The 15,847-nt window shown below is 47.8% G+C and overlaps 1 protein-coding gene across 1 annotated transcript in view; it reads left to right on the forward strand.

Annotated features, from left to right (window-relative positions):
- XRN1 (5'-3' exoribonuclease 1) overlaps window positions 1-15,847 on the forward strand; it is a 1,184,094-nt gene that overhangs the window by 1,131,479 nt on the left and 36,768 nt on the right. Inside the window, exon 41 of the mRNA XM_085633624.1 lies at window positions 10,267-10,427. Within this exon, the coding sequence (XP_085489750.1) occupies window positions 10,267-10,427 (161 nt within the window). The remainder of the gene's footprint in view (window positions 1-10,266; window positions 10,428-15,847) is intronic.

Here is a 15,847-nt window from a genome sequence, read left to right on the forward strand (position 1 = left end):
TGCTCCAGTGGGCAGAGGAGAATAGGATACTTTCTGATTTTCAGGCGGGCTTTCGGTCAGGTACCGGGACCATTGAGCAGTCATTTCGTCTGCTGTTGTTATATTGGAAGGTGGTTGTGCTGGGCAAAGGTAGTCTTTACCCTGCTTTCATAGATTTACGGACTGCCTTTGACCTAGTGCCCCGCAGCCGCCTATGGAGGGTGTTGGCAGATCTGGGTATGCCACCGTACCTATGATCTTTGATAATTAAGTTTCACGTAGATAATTTTGCTCAGGTTCGGTGGGGTAACCAGGGCCAAAAGACTGCCCGAATAATTGTAAATAGAGGTGTCCACCAGGGCTGTGTTTTAGCCCCCACTCTGTTCTCACTATACGTCAATGGAGTGGTGGAGCATCTCTTACAAAATCCTTCTGATGCTCCATCCCTGGCGGGCAGGAGAATACCTACTCTATTATTTGCAGACGACACTCTCTTGATTTCCAAGACCCCAGTAGGGTTGCAGAGCCTCCTTGATAGGTTCCAAATGTTTTGCAATCTGAGGGGATTAGAAATTAACACGGGAAAAACCAAATATTTGGTCCTGAATCCCCCGAAGAAAAAGGGTAGGCCACCTGTACTGAACTCAGTGCCCCTAGAAAGGGTCAAGGAGTTTGACTATTTAGGAATCCGCGCCTCTGACACCATGAGGTGGAATTGTCACCTCCATAAAATGCTGCTATACCACAAAAGGGTGGTGGGGGCACTGCTAAAAGAACAACGGTCCTCCACCCTCAAACCAATTGCCCCAGTACTTGACATCTATAAGGCAAGAGGGGTGAGTGCGGCGCTTTATGGAGCAGAGCTTTGGGGGGCGCAGAATGTGGATCAGTTGACCCGTTCAGAAAATAAATTTTTGAAAGATTTAATGGGCCTTCCCTATAGTACCCCCACCCTTCCCCTATTCCTTGACATGGGCTGTTGCCCTATTAAAGACCAGGCAAGGTTGCGCCCTCTACTTCTCTGGGGTCGCTTATGGAGAGTTCCGGAGCTTGCTAGTTATGCGGAGGGGCTAAATGAGGTTTTATCAATGTCTGGCTGGTACAAAATAGGATGGTTGAGGGATGTTAAACGACTGCTGGGCGAGTTGGGTCTTGGAGAGGCCTGGCAGTCCAGGACCGCACCGCCCAAGTCTGTCCTAAAAAAAACTGTACTGGAAATGGGTAATGGATTCCAGGAATTCTAACCCTAATCTATGCAGATGTACTGCTGATTTCTTATTAGTAAAGGAGGTGGCACTACTCGAGCCCTATCTCGATATTATTTCAAAATCTAGAGATAGGGCCTTATATTTTAAATTCAGGATAGGTACACTGCCCGTGTGTGAGCGGACCGCTGGATGGAAGGTACCAGCTCAGACTACTCCTTTTTGCCCTTTCTGCGAGACTAGGATTGGGTCGGTCCCTCACCTCTTATTCGAATGCCCTGCATACAAAGCCCCTCGCCTTAGGTGGCTGAAACCCCTCTGTAAAGAGCTAGGCACAAGACAATGTAGTGAGGCCTATCGTATCTTAAAATCTGACACTCGCCCTTTATTTGTCTGTGGTTTGGAGAAGTTTTTAAATTGGGCATGGTTGATCAGAACAAAAAGGCTTTTGTGCGTTGTTTAATCATGGTTTTAACATTGGATTTTTATGTAATTTATTCTTGCCATTCGTATCCTGATCTTGTATAACTGTTTTCTTATGAATTGGCGTTTTAGTTTTTTAAAGAATGATGTAATGTATTGCTTTTAAAGATGTGTTTTATATCGAAATAAAGCCAATTTGACTGACTGACTGAGAATTCTGATCCTTCTATGGTTTGATCACATATTGTGCAAGTAGCCTTGGATTGGTGTAAGTTACCATTGTTGTCTTTGGTCCTTTTTAGGTCAAGCCTGGGCAGGGCACGCACTGCTCTGCGAGGCATGCTGTATTGAGGTAGGGGCTGGAAACTCCGCCCACTCTCCACCCACATTTTTCATTGGCTTGTGTCACTGTCCACTGTAAACTGTGGCTGTGCATTGATCATAAGATTTAGTAGTCCCTCCTTAGTACCGCCTTGTCTCATTTTGTAAGCTTCCATGGCGACACCCCTTATTACGTGTGTTGTTGCTTAGTAGGATTTAATTACAGCCTCTGAGCACTATTTTCTCAAACAGCTTTGTCTTTGCTGGCAGGACACGCTCTCTCCTGATGCTTTTTGAAAAAAAAATCATAGCGCACATTTGTAATGCAATAGGTCTCCCACAGCTCCATCAAAAGAATTGAGCGGTGGACTAGTCATTGGCCTACCTAGCGACATCGTTCCTCATGTGCCCTACAGTTTCAAGATTTATTTAGCACCATGTCATCTAATACCCAGTACCCAGCAAAGTCTATTGACAGATCATCGCATGTGATTATCTCTAGCAGAGAGTAACCACCATCGATCATTGTCACATTCACAATTTCACATTTCTTTAGAAAGCCCAACATACTGCAACATTAAGCTTTTGAGGAAGCGCACATTGTTACAACTTAGTGACAAGATAATTCCATTTGTTTTCTGCTTATAGTGATCATACCTGAATCAATATTTTTCTGTTGCAACAGTAGAATCTCCCATAATCCTTTATGGTCCCGCCCCTAGACTTTCTGGTATTCACTCAACACTGCACATTTAGTCTGACAAATCTAGTCTCCATGTCAAACACAGTCTATAAATGCTAATTCTACAAATGTAGGTACCTGCATCACTTTTTAAAGGAAAGTAAGCAACACTAGTAAAAAAGCACTGGGGTGAAGCATGTTAGGTCTGCCCATGAGCTGCATTCACTTGTTTTAGTAACCATAGTTTGCTGGACAGATCTAGACAGTACGACAAAATCTATCATCACTTATGTTGCTAGAGTGCATACCCAGGCCTTTAAGTGGGATGAAAAACTGGGGGGGTCTCTCAAAGGGGTGTGGCCAATGTAATTAAGGGCGTGGCTTAAAAACATAAGCTACAAATCTGCTTAGCATAGTGTGCCGCCTGACTTGTATTTTGCTGTTAATGTCATTGCATCCAGATATGGTACAACACGTAACATAATACCTACAACAAGTCAGGACTATTGGCTTTGTCAATGGCTGTTAGTTGCATACGATAAATAAGCAGCAGCTATGGCTTGTTTACAACATTGAAAAAGCTTCCACTTAAAGCCCTGATGACCCCACGACAATGTTGCTGCTCCTGAGTTTCAAGAAGAGAAGGGAAATACAGAGAGAAAATGACTCTCTAAAGGATTTCCCTTCCCCCTACAACGCTCACCTGGCATGACTTCATGCCGTAACTTCTCCACTAGTGAGAAGTGAGCAGTGTGAGCACATGCACAGGATGTGCCTGCTGTCACTGCTGGACCACCTGTGCCAGGAAACCAAACAGATCCCGATAGAGACCCGTTTAGAGGCTCTGCAACGGAGAGACCCGGCCCACTTAAAGCTCTGTGCATATTAAACATATCTGAAAGAAACACGTTAGTTAGATTCCTCACCTTAGAATATCCCCAGGCGTCAGACTGGATCCGGAAGATTTTTCGTCAGCAATACCCCTTGCGCGTCGCTAGGCGTCGTCTGCGGCTCCGCGTCCGTCGTCGGCGTCGTGCGCCGGAATGACGTCGTCGGAGTACTTAGACGCCGCCGACGTCAGTTCTTCTTTTTTCCGCGCCAGTAAGCGCAGATCCAGGAGAGCTACCCCTTTTAGTCTTTTTTGACTAACTTTTTTGATCCTTTTTGATCTTGTCTCGACTCCGGTGCCGGTAGGATGCCTGGTTTTAAAGCCTGTGCTGACTGCAACCGCTTGATGTCGGTTACGGACCATCACCGCCGGTGCCTTTACTGCTTGGGCCTCGACCACGACGCGGAGTCGTGTTCGGACTGCAAGGCCCTGACCTCGAAGGCTAGACGGGAGCGGTCCCGTAAGCTTCTCGAGCTTCGCCACTCGGCTCCGCGCCCCTCTCGATCCCGGTCCAGGAGGAGGTCCAAGGATCGTTCGCTGTGCCGCAGCCGACGTCATCATCGATCGTCTGGCTCCAAGTCTTCGGGTAAGTCGAAGCACTCCAAGAAGTCCAAGAGGCGACACCGCTCTTCGGACTCCCCTTGCCGGTCGCGCGACTCGGCCGAGGGTCAGGGTGGTTCCACCCCCGCGGCTCCAGGCGCAAGTCCCCATACCCGCCGGTCCCTGGGACTGACGCGACGCCGGCGGAAGTCAGTGCCTTCCTCTCGGCCATGAGGAACCTGGCTCCGCCGTCGACGCCCGCTGGCGCGCCTTCGGGCCCCGCGGACCCGACTGGGCAACCTTGCCTGCCGGCGGCTCCGGGCCGTTGACGGCTCCGGCCTCGACGCCGCAAGTGCCCGAGGGACCCGTTCCCGAGTCCCCGCCGACGCCGGTCGACCTCGTCACGCCTCCTCCGCCAGCGTCGACACCGGTACCACCTCCGACGCCGGCTCCGCTCGGCGTCGAGCCCCAGTTCAGCCCCGCTCCGGGCCCGGCGCCGTTACGGCGTCGATGGACGCCGCGTTCGGCGCCGCTGGAGACGCATTATGTCTATCGCCAGGCTCCGATCCTTCCTCCTGCATACCAGGAATCGGATGACGGGGGCGAATGGGAGGGATCCGAGGATCCTATGGCCGTTCAGGCTCAGCTGTCACAGGACTGGGCAGATGAACTGGGGGAGGCCAGTGGTCTGGATACCTCTCCAGACACTTGATTCATCTCTCCTCCGACTGTGGCTTCGGAGGAGGGTGCTGCTTTCTCTGTGGTGCTGCGCAAGGCGGCCGCAGCCCTTGGGCTCGAGCTACCTGCCGTGGCTGTGAAGACTAACGTCCTCACTGAGGTGCTTCAGTCTGCAGCAAGCTCCACAGAGCCTCTGCTACAATTCAATGAGGCCCTCATTGACGTTCTGCAGGGCACCTGGTCCAAGCCCTCCACAGTTCCTCCTGTGGACAGGAACGTCGCCAGGCGCCACCGCCCTGCTCCGGGCGACCCCAGTTTTCTGTCCCAACACCCTACCCCCGAAAGCCTGGTTATCCAGGCCTCTACCTCCCAATCCTCCTTCCCGACCGCTCCGCCGGACCGGGATTCCAAGAGACTGGAACAGTTTGGCAAAAAGCTGTTCTCCTCCCTTAGTTTGGGCCTGCGGTCCTTGAACACCGCCTGTCTCTTGGACCGTTATTCCCACTCTCTGTGGGATACGGTGGAGGACGTGCTGCCCCTGTGTCCGGAGGAGGTCCAGACACGACTTACCCAGGCTCTGGCCGATGGGAGGGATGCAGCACGACATGCTATCCGATGTGGGCTTGACACTACGGACTCGCTGGGTAGGGCGATTTCTACCACGGGGGCGCTTAGACGTCACGCCTGGCTGCGGTCCACGTCCTTTTCGGGTGATGTCCAGAGCACTCTCATGGACATGCCCTTTGATGGCACTCGCCTTTTTGGCGAGAAAGCGGACAGTGCGCTGAATCGCTTTCAGGACTCCCGGGCTACGGCCAAGTCCTTGGCCTCTCGGCCCCGCGGTCGCAAACTTCCGCCTTTCGCCCCTTTCGTGGCCAAGGAAGGGGTGCCTCCTCACGTACGCCTAGCCACCAGCCGCAGAACCAACCTGCGCGCGGACGTGGTTTCCGCCGAGGTGGTTCTGGAGGACGACGCGGTCAGCCCACATCCACCCCGGCAGCATCCGCCTCAAAGCCTTCCTAGTCCGAGCTTTCAGGCCCATTCCACGCCAGTGGGCGGCAGAGTTCGCCATCACCTGCTCCACTGGCGGTCCATCACATCGGACAGGTGAGTGCTGCAAATCGTCCGAAGGGGCTACTCCCTCCCCCTTCGAGACGACCCCTCCAGTCATGCCACCGCAGCACCACCATATCTCGGGGGATCATTTGAATCTTCTCCACGAGGAAGTTTCGGCCCTCTTGGCCAAGGGGGCCGTCGAGCGCGTTCCGAGCCCAGAAATAGGTCGTGGTTGTTATTCCCACTACTTTCTGGTTCCCAAGAAGGGCAAATGGGGCCTACGCCCTATCTTGGACCTCCGGAACGTCAATGCCTTCCTCCGGAAGGAAAGGTTCAAGATGTTAACTTTGGCTCAGGTTCTAGCTGCCCTAGACCCGGGAGACTGGATGGTAGCGTTGGACTTGCAGGACGCATATTTCCACATCCCCGTCCTGCCGGCCCACCGGCGTTACCTGCGGTTCACGGTGGGTCAAGAGCACTTTCAGTTTACCGTGCTCCCCTTCGGCCTCACCAGTGCCCCTCGGGTGTTCACGAAAGTGATGGCGGTGGTCGCAGCTCATCTGCGCAGATCAGGGGTTCCAGTCTTCCCCTATCTCGACGACTGGTTGTTGAAGGCGGGCTCGCCCCAGGCAGTCGTCTCCTACCTCCAGACTACGGCGGATCTCCTGCATTTGCTGGGATTTTCCATCAACATGCCTAAGTCACACCTGAGTCCCTCTCAGAAGCTCCTCTTCATCGGAGCGGTTCTCGATTCGGCGCAGTTCCGGGTCTATCCACCGGAACAGCGAGTCCGGGATATTCAGGCCCTGATTCCCATCTTTCGGCCTCTATCCTGGGTTTCGGTCAGGCTAGTGTTGCGGCTTCTGGGGCTGATGGCCTCCTGCATCCTACTAGTGCATCACGCCAGGCGGCGCATGCGGGCTCTGCAGTGGGACCTGAAGTTTCAGTGGGCCCAGCATCACGGCAACCTGTCCGACCATGTCTTGATCTCGGAGGGCACTGCACAGCAGTTGCAGTGGTGGCTCACGGACCGCGATTGGGTCAAGGGCAAGAGCCTCTCCCTTCCCCAACCGGAGCATGTCGTAGTGACGGATGCCTCCCTCCTGGGATGGGGTGGCCATATGGGAGAGGCGGAGATCAGAGGCCTCTGGTCTCCGGCGGAGTCTCGTCTCCACATCAACCTGTTGGAGTTGAGAGCGATCCGACTTGCACTGAAAGCCTTCCTTCCCTCTGTCAGGGGAAGTGTCGTGCAGGTGTTCATGGACAACACCACCGCCATGTGGTATTGCAACAAACAGGGCGGGGTGGGGTCGTGGACCCTTTGTCAGGAGGCTCTGCGCCTCTGGACATGGCTGGAACACCAGGGCGTCACCCTAGTGGTTCAACATCTGGCGGGCTCTCTGAACGCCAGAGCAGACGAACTCAGCCGCCGGTGCATGATGGATCACGAATGGCGTCTGAACTCCGAAGTGGCGCAAGGTCTCTTTCAACAGTGGGGAGAGCCTTGGTTAGATCTATTCGCCACCGAAGAGAACGCGCAATGTCAGCAGTTCTGTGGGTTGGAATTTCCAAGGCGGCACTCGCTCGGCGACGCTTTTCGTCACGAGTGGAGTTGCGGTCTGTTGTACGCCTTTCCGCCTATACCACTTCTGCCCAGAGTGCTGAAGAAGATCAGGCACGACCGGGCCCAAGTCATCTTGGTGGCTCCGGATTGGGCGCGAAGGTACTGGTATCCCGAGCTACTCAGTATGTTGACCGATCCTCCGATACGTTTGCCCCTTCGGGAGGATCTTCTGTCGCAGCAGCAGGGGACGGTCCTCCACCCGAACCTGTCCAGCCCCCACCTCCATGCGTGGAGATTGAGCGGCGGCAGTTGATGCCATTTGACTTGCCTCCTGAAGTCTGTGATATCATTCTGGCAGCCAGGCGTCCCTCCACAAAGACGGTATACGCCTGCCGGTGGAACAAATTTGTGGCATGGTGCACAGCAAAGGCTGTGGATCCCCTTTCCGCCCCTCTTTCTGAGGTTCTCCTCTTCTTTCTTTGGCCCGGCAGGGCTCTGCCCTGGGCACCTTGAAAGGTTATCTTGCTGCCATCTCTGCCTTCTTGCGGCTTCCTGATCAGCCTTCTCTTTTCAAGTCCCCTGTAGTTACACGCTTTCTAAAAGGCATTACTCACATGTTCCCTCCTGTCCCTTTTGTAATGCCTCAGTGGGACTTGAATCTTGTTCTCACATTTCTAATGTGCGCTCCCTTTGAGCCTCTTCATAATTGTCCTCTTCGTCTGCTGACGCTTAAGACTGCTTTTCTGGTAGCCATCACCTCGGCTAGACGGGTGAGTGAGCTCCAGGCTTTATCATCAAAGCCTCCTTTTCTCTCTGTTCATCCGGACAAGGTTGTCCTTCGGCCTCGTCCCTCCTTTCTTCCGAAAGTGGTGACCCCCTTTCATCTTGGGCAGTCTGTCACCTTGCCCACCTCTTTCCGCCTCCGCATCCTTCCAAAGAGGAAGAGAGGCTCCACCGTCTGGACCCAATACGTGCGCTCTCCTTTTATCTGGACCGCACAAAGCAGTTCCGGGTGGACGACCAACTTTTCGTTGGATACGTGGGTGCTAAGAAGGGGAAAGCTGTGCACAAACGGACCATCTCTCGGTGGGTCGTTTTGTGCATCAAAATTTGTTATTCCTTGGCAAAAAAGGACCCTCCTGTTGGGCTGCGCGCCCATTCTACTCGGGCCACGGCGGCTACTACTGCTTTGGGACGGGGTGTCCCTTTGCAGGACATCTGTCAGGCGGCAACGTGGGCTTCGCTACACACGTTTGCCAGGCATTATTGCCTTGACAGCCAAGTCCGGAGGGATGGCTTCTTTGGCCGTTCTGTCCTCCAGGACTTTCTGGTGTGATCTTGGTTCGCAGACCCACCACCGGGGATGGTATTGCTTGGGTATCTATTCTAAGGTGAGGAATCTAACTAACGTGTTTCTTTCAGATGAACAAGTTACTTACCTTCGGTAACGATGTATCTGTAAGAAACATTAGTTAGTTAGATTCCTCACCGACCCACCCATCCTCCCTGTTCTGCGAACTGACATCTAGGGTTAAGGTTATCCTTTTCAGGCCCCTAGCTTTTATTTTTGGCACCAGTGTCGGTCTTTGCATGGCTCTGCGTTCCTGGCGCGGAAAGCTATGTACAAGAACTGACGTCAGCGCGCGAGGGCAGCGTGTAAGTACTCCGACTACGTCATTCCGGCGCACGACGCTGCAGACGACGCCTAGCGACGCGCAAGGGGTATTGCTGACGAAAAATCTTCCGGATCCAGTCTGACGCCTCGGGATATTCTAAGGTGAGGAATCTAACTAACTAATGTTTCTTACTGATACATCGTTACCGAAGGTAAGTAACTTGTTCTTTGTGCAGTCTCTTAGGAGTTTAATAGATGCAGTGGAAAAGGTTAAACTCAGATGATTTAAACGGAACAATCTGGGATACTATTGTGGCAAATTCCACTATGGTCCCCGTTCTTAATTTAAGAACTGAACCTCCAAGTCTTGTATCCCACCTAGTGGGGGCTAATACTTGGATAATCTTTTTTCTATAAATGTTAGTTTAATATCAGTTTTTCTCCCATCATGTGTGATCGTGGTCCTAAGGCAGATGTGTACTTCTGGCTCCATGTCTCCTGCTCCCCAACTCAGTCTGACCACTCTAATCATTTGACTGTATGCCAATTATTAACACCCCCAAACCACTTCGGGATCCATTATGGGCAAGGACACGTAATGTTTCTAACCCTTGGTCCATCTAGAGTGGTTTATGAATAACATGTACAAGCGTCTTGTGCCGAGGGTAAATCCATTGTGGGATCTCAGGAATATATAGATAATCTCCCCTGGTCATTTTCTTTCAGTGGCTTGAACAATATCATGGCACTATAGTTATTTTCAGTAATACATCTCTAGTGATGTTACTACTGAGTCATGAACTGGAGCAAGCTCTTTTCACAAAAATACCACCAATGCAGAAAGAATCCCAGAGAGCAATTGATTTACGTATTGAAGCTGTATACATCTTTGTATTACTAAGTATCGTTTATTTCTGAACAATAATGTGAAGTAGACCTAATTTGTTTAACAGTTACTAAACTTTGGATATCTTTGTCCTTTAAACTAGGTCTTAACATGAAATTTGAGTTTGAGTGTGAAATTCACATCTGAAATTCCCTGTGTATGAATAGTTGAGACTAGGTGGATTAATATGTAGCCCCCAAAAATGCCTACAGTTTTCTTTTTTCTAAAGTATTTTTTTAAAGTATTTGTCTGCTGAAAATGTTTTTCAAACTGTTTCTTTCTGGATGTAAATGTTACATTTTTCAGCTGTATTTTACAAACTACATATAAAAACACTGTTGTACCAGTGAGGGGAAACGCAATATCCTTTCCTCCTGAAAATGTTAGTTTAAATGTATAATTGACTTCATATTAATTTCTCAACACAGCTAACATAATGCCTCCGTCACCTCAGATGTTTGGAACAGTGCCTTGGCGGTCACCAGCGCATATTCCTGGAAAACCTTACTATCAGGGCTCATACCCTGGGAACATACCTCATGCAGGACCAGTGCCTGGTAGCTCTTATAATCAGTTCATACCTCTTCAGGTACAAATAAAAATGTTATTGCAAACAAATGATATGTAAGTAGGTGATGGCACATGCACATAAATCAAATATTATTTGAATAACTAGAAGCAGAGTAAATGTTAAAATGAGTGGGTAAATGCACTTTATAGTATGCTTGATATATGTAATCATGTGTATGCTGCACTAATATATGTACTTTTGCATTAATTGTAGGTACGCAATATAATCTGCTAAGATTTAAGAACCTAAACCAGCTATTAAATCTTAAAATATGGATTGCGTAATGTAAAATGTCATACAACATAGAGAGCAGGTGAAGACACAGATGAGTTGTGTTTTAGTGGTTGATCAGATTGTTGAACCAACAAATTAGAATACAGTTAATTGGTTACATATGAGAGAATTAAATATCCTCTCTACGATTGGTGTACTTTGCTCTTTATAAAAGATACGTTTAGGTTTTATTTCAAATGAATAGGTTTATCATCTTATGAAATAAGCTTCCGTCGAGGTGCGCTTTTAGAAAACTCCATATGGCTATCAATATGCCCTCTGCGTTTTCCATCTCTGCAATTGCATCACTGGCATCAAAGTCCTTCTTAGGAAAAAAAGCTACCCATTCCCCTGCTTCATTTTCACTTTTCATGGTACGACAGACTGCACTCAGAACTTTTCCTAGATACCTTCCTCAGAACATTTCTCCTTTGGGAAGCAATGATTCCTCCTTAAAAATTCTTTAGTGAGTGTAAGTGCAGTATGTCTGTCAATAATCCCTACTATGGACTTGTGGCTTTTGAGAAAATGAGGCCAACTATGTTTGTCCTTCACAGCCCCAACAGAGAAATTAATACTTTTTGAACATTCACCCTCCCTTAGATGCTGACCTGTTTTCTCTTTAATATAGTTTTCGCCCTCCACTGACCTGCTCTTTCCTTCATTGAAAAGGAAGCAGGGCAGTAGACCCCCCGTACTCTCCTTTCCAAGCGTCAAAAAATGATTCTTCTGCCAGATGTGACTCGCTGGCTCCAGAAAGCAAAGCAGCAAGATGCCACACTATGTGTTTCTTTGTGCAAAGAACTGCAATTCATACTCCAATCTGCAGCCAAGCTAGGTCATTAACCCTCCACTTTCCCCTTTCTCATATACCTTAGTTAGGTGACTTCACACTAGTAATAATAGCAGTATTGGCACAGAATAACTTTGCATTGCAAGTAGTTCACCCTGTTTCTGCCATCCGAATTCTTTGCTGGAGTGTGCTCCTAGCACTCTATGGTATAGTTATCCATCAATAACAGCAGGTATACATTTTTGGCCTTTTGTACCTCTCGTTTTGTCAGTAGCCAAATGGTAGAATGATAAACGTGAAAACCTGCTGCAGCACGATACTAGTCATATTGTTGCCCCTACATCCGACTCATCTGTACTCTTATTTCATTGAAATATGCTGCCACTTTATGCTAAACAAGAAAGGTCGTAAGCTGGTAAAATTGCAAGCAGTGTACTATTAATACTATAGATCATTCTACTGTGTGTATGCTCACAGCTGCAGTTCAATACTTTCCACTATAGAGTGTGGACCTAAAACTACATTGCCCACCAGATGATGTTAGAATTTTTATTAATAACATTATCCTTTCTTATGCTTACATCCAAGTCTTGCTTTGTCTTTTCTTCATTTCCCCTTCTGTTTTTTTTTTAGTATTGGCTTAAAACCACTGTAGTTGATTATTTGGAATTAAAAGCTGTGTGTATTGCCCTGGTAAGCAAAAGATGTATACAAAGGGCTGTGTCACCTGTCTGAAAACTGTTCCACTACTTTCTGTGCTTTTACAGTACTAAGGATTTGGGAAAATAAGCAGTAGCAGATTCAGAGCAAAGGTGCATGATTTTAACCAAAGAAAATGCTAGTTTTAATCATTGTAAGAAATTGGGTTTTTTGTTGGGGGGGGGGGGGGGGGGGGGACTCCTTCTCAAACAACAACCACCATCCTTTTCAGGAAGAACCACAAAAGTCACTAAAGTAACCTGTGCTTAACCCACTGGTAGCTTGGCACAAAAGCATTCAGACTTAACTTAGAGCAGGCTTCACCAACAAGTAGGTTGTGAGCTACTGGTGCTCTCGAGCTACCTGTAAGTAGCTCTCCTTATCGTGTCCCAGTCTACTAAATTGGAATTCTTTGCTTTGAAATAATATATGCATGTCACAATTGTCTATTCAAGGCAAAAATGTGTGTATTTTCAGAACTCATAAGCTGATGTTTGGAGAAAAATTGCTAAATTTCCAAAATATAGTTAAAGGTGCTTCTTGAGTGATAGATCATGTGGGGAGACATACTAATATTATTACTTTTGTGCCAGGGGCACTGAGCGTTGGCTGACACGGATTCCATGCTTAGAGGCATTCCAAACAGACAAAGCCTTTTTAACATTTCTGCTAGCAACCCTCCCTGATGCACTAAGGTGATCACTGCTGGTCATCTTGCATACGGTGGCAATTTATGTAATTTTGTCTGTGATCATTATTAGAACACTAATATTAGTAGCTCGTAATGATTTTTATTGAACATGTGTAGGCCTTATTACACTAAAGGTTGGAGACCCCTGACTTAGAGGCACTGTGTTACATATTTAATCAGCACTCAAACAGTAAAAAAGCGAAAACATAACATGAGATATCCCACACCAATTTAGAAGAGCAGAGTAAAATTTAATAAGTAAAAGGAGATCAAAACAACAAAAAATATAATACAGTCCTCTGAAGAACAAGGCAGCCTTCAAGCAGAATGGCAGTCATCTGAAGAACAAGGCAGGCCTCAAGCAGCTGTGCAGTCCTCTCGTAGTAGCAGGTCAGTCAGCTGAAAAAAGAGAGGCCTCATACAGTAGGGCAGTCCTCTGTTGTCTTCTGCTGGAGCAAGAATGCTCTGAAGAGTGGGTCTAATGGTCCTATTTTTTATACCTGGTGCCAAATTTGAAGTGGCAAAAACCTCTATAGAGTTTTTCCCCCACAGTTGGCTCTGGAATTTCCTTCCTCCCTGCCCAAGTCCCAAGATGTCTCCGGTGACAAAAGCCTGATGTCAAGTGTGCTGAGGCAGCTCCTTTGAAATGTAAGTGGGGCAGAAAACCGCTTCGCCCCTTCCATCCTGGCAGCATAACCATCTACCAGTTGCACCCAGTACCTATTGTTCCCTGTCTGAGCCCAATATACATTCCTGATGGGTGAGCAATTAACAATCCAACAAAATGAGTATGCAGTTTCTAACAGGCAGAACGAAGAAGGGAAAGGTTGGCTAAGTGTGAGGCAGTGTTCACTAAGTGGTGGGAGGAAAAAGGTGAATTCCTCCTTGCGGAATAAGGGCCCTCACACACCCAGCCAGCTAGGTGTCATGCTTCATCATAGGGCTTGCTCCTCGTCAGATTGGCGCTGCAATACTTGATGGGCACCCTATGAGGGGCTCTTTGGCGGAGATCTTTTATTCAATGCCATTTGGTACAGGGTGTGTGAGGGACCTAAAGATTGTATATGTGTGGAATGTGGGTCACTAGACCGTGTAAGGATTAAAACAGGAATTAGAAGTCCAATCTAGAAAATTTTAATGAAAATGGCTTTTAACCTGATTAAAAATAAAGATGTGGTGTGCCCCTGTTATAATGCTACAGGATATCGCGCTCTAAAAAGTGGTCGATATGTTTCTTGCCATCGTGTCAATTTGACGGTAATTCTTCAGGACCAAAAAAACAGTTTATCTACACTACTTGTGGTTGTCTAGTTAGGTAACGATGATAGACCACAAACAGCACCCCAAGTGTGGTACCTGTAAATATTGTCAGCCAACCTGACAAAACACAATGGTCAGGTAAAAGTGGACACTGCTCAATTCATAGTATGCGTCCCCTGAAAGATTTCACCTTACACTGTGCACATGATGCCGCAATGGTGAAACATTCATAGTGTCTAGAAACATGCATCACGCAGTTGTGGAATGCTCGTGCGTGAAGTGGCGATAGGAAATTAGTTTAAAAAATGGTATTAAGGAGCCAGTAGTCCTATTGTAGCTGAAGGAATCAAGGACTCACCCTAGTTGGGTTGCTGGCTCACAACATCGACTCCCGGCCTTTAAAGACACCTTGTAGTACAGTGTTCCTAGAAAGGTGGGAGTCACAGGGGTGTAAGAACTTGGAGTAGTGATGGAAGATTCACAACAACACTCATCTCAAGGTGATAGTCTGGCTTAATGGTGAGACAAATGCGGGGGATACCAAGGAACCCCATCGGTAAGCCATAAGTGCGACATACAACCCATAGCATGCAGTGCGGCCCCCCTGCCCCCAGCGTAGCAAAACAGTGCTTAAATAAAAGCACCCATTGTCTATGCATAGTGGGGTCAGGGTAGTTGTGTCATCCAGTTATCCATGTCACAACAATGTCAATCCCATCATGTTAGTTCCAGGTTTGTCAGTTGCCTCGTGATTCAACAGACACACACACACACAGTAGGTGAAAGTCAGGGAATCAAGAACGTGTTTACTCTGAAAAGAGTCAGTACTTACGTGCTCTTACCGCAAGACCGACAAAAGCCTGTTGTCAAGTGTGCTGAGGCAGCTCCTTTGAAATGTAAGTGGGGCAGAGAACAGCTTCGCCCTTCCTATCCTGGCAACATAACCACCTTCCAGCTACACCCTGTACCTATTGTTCACTGTCTGGGCCCAATATGCATTCCTGATGGGTGAGCAATTAACAAGCCTGGCCAGCATGAAACTCCTAGAAGGCCTCAAAGTTTAGGACAGGAATATGCCAACTTTCTAAAAGTGACATTTTAAAAATTGTAATCCACGATCTGACTTTACCATTAAATAGCACTTGAAATTACAATTGATTTGAGTCCGAACATGATATTTCTACCTATTCCCAATCAAAAGTTAGCACTTATTAAATGTAGTAAAGTAACCCATTTTATACTATGGGAGAGTTAGGCCTCACAGTAGTGAAAAATAAATGTAAGAGTTTTTCACTACCAGGCCAATTATGTACATGTCCAAATTTTTAATTACAGTGTCCTTTGGGCTGTTTAGGTCCTACTTTAGGGGTGGCTTATGTGTATTGAAACGGAAGGTTTATGCCTGGAAAAAGGTTTATTTTGCAAGGTCATATTGGCAGTTTAAAACTGCACCGAGGCTGCAATGACAGGCCTGAAACATGTTTTAAAGGGCTACTTAAATGAGTGGCACAATATGTTCCGCAGGCCCACTAACAGCATTTCATTTAAAGGTGCTAGGTACAGGTTGTACCACTTTAACAATATCTGTCTAGAAGTCTTTGACCCGTGTATTTCATGCGGCATCATCAATATTTAAAAATAGTCCCTTTACTGTAAAGGCCAAACTAATCCTCTTTTAGTCTCGAACTACCACCCTATCACTTTTCTTCCCCCAGTGGGTAA

This window comes from Triturus cristatus, chromosome 11, assembly GCF_964204655.1.
Source record: "Triturus cristatus chromosome 11, aTriCri1.1, whole genome shotgun sequence".
In the NCBI taxonomy this organism is placed as follows: Eukaryota; Metazoa; Chordata; class Amphibia; order Caudata; family Salamandridae; genus Triturus; species Triturus cristatus.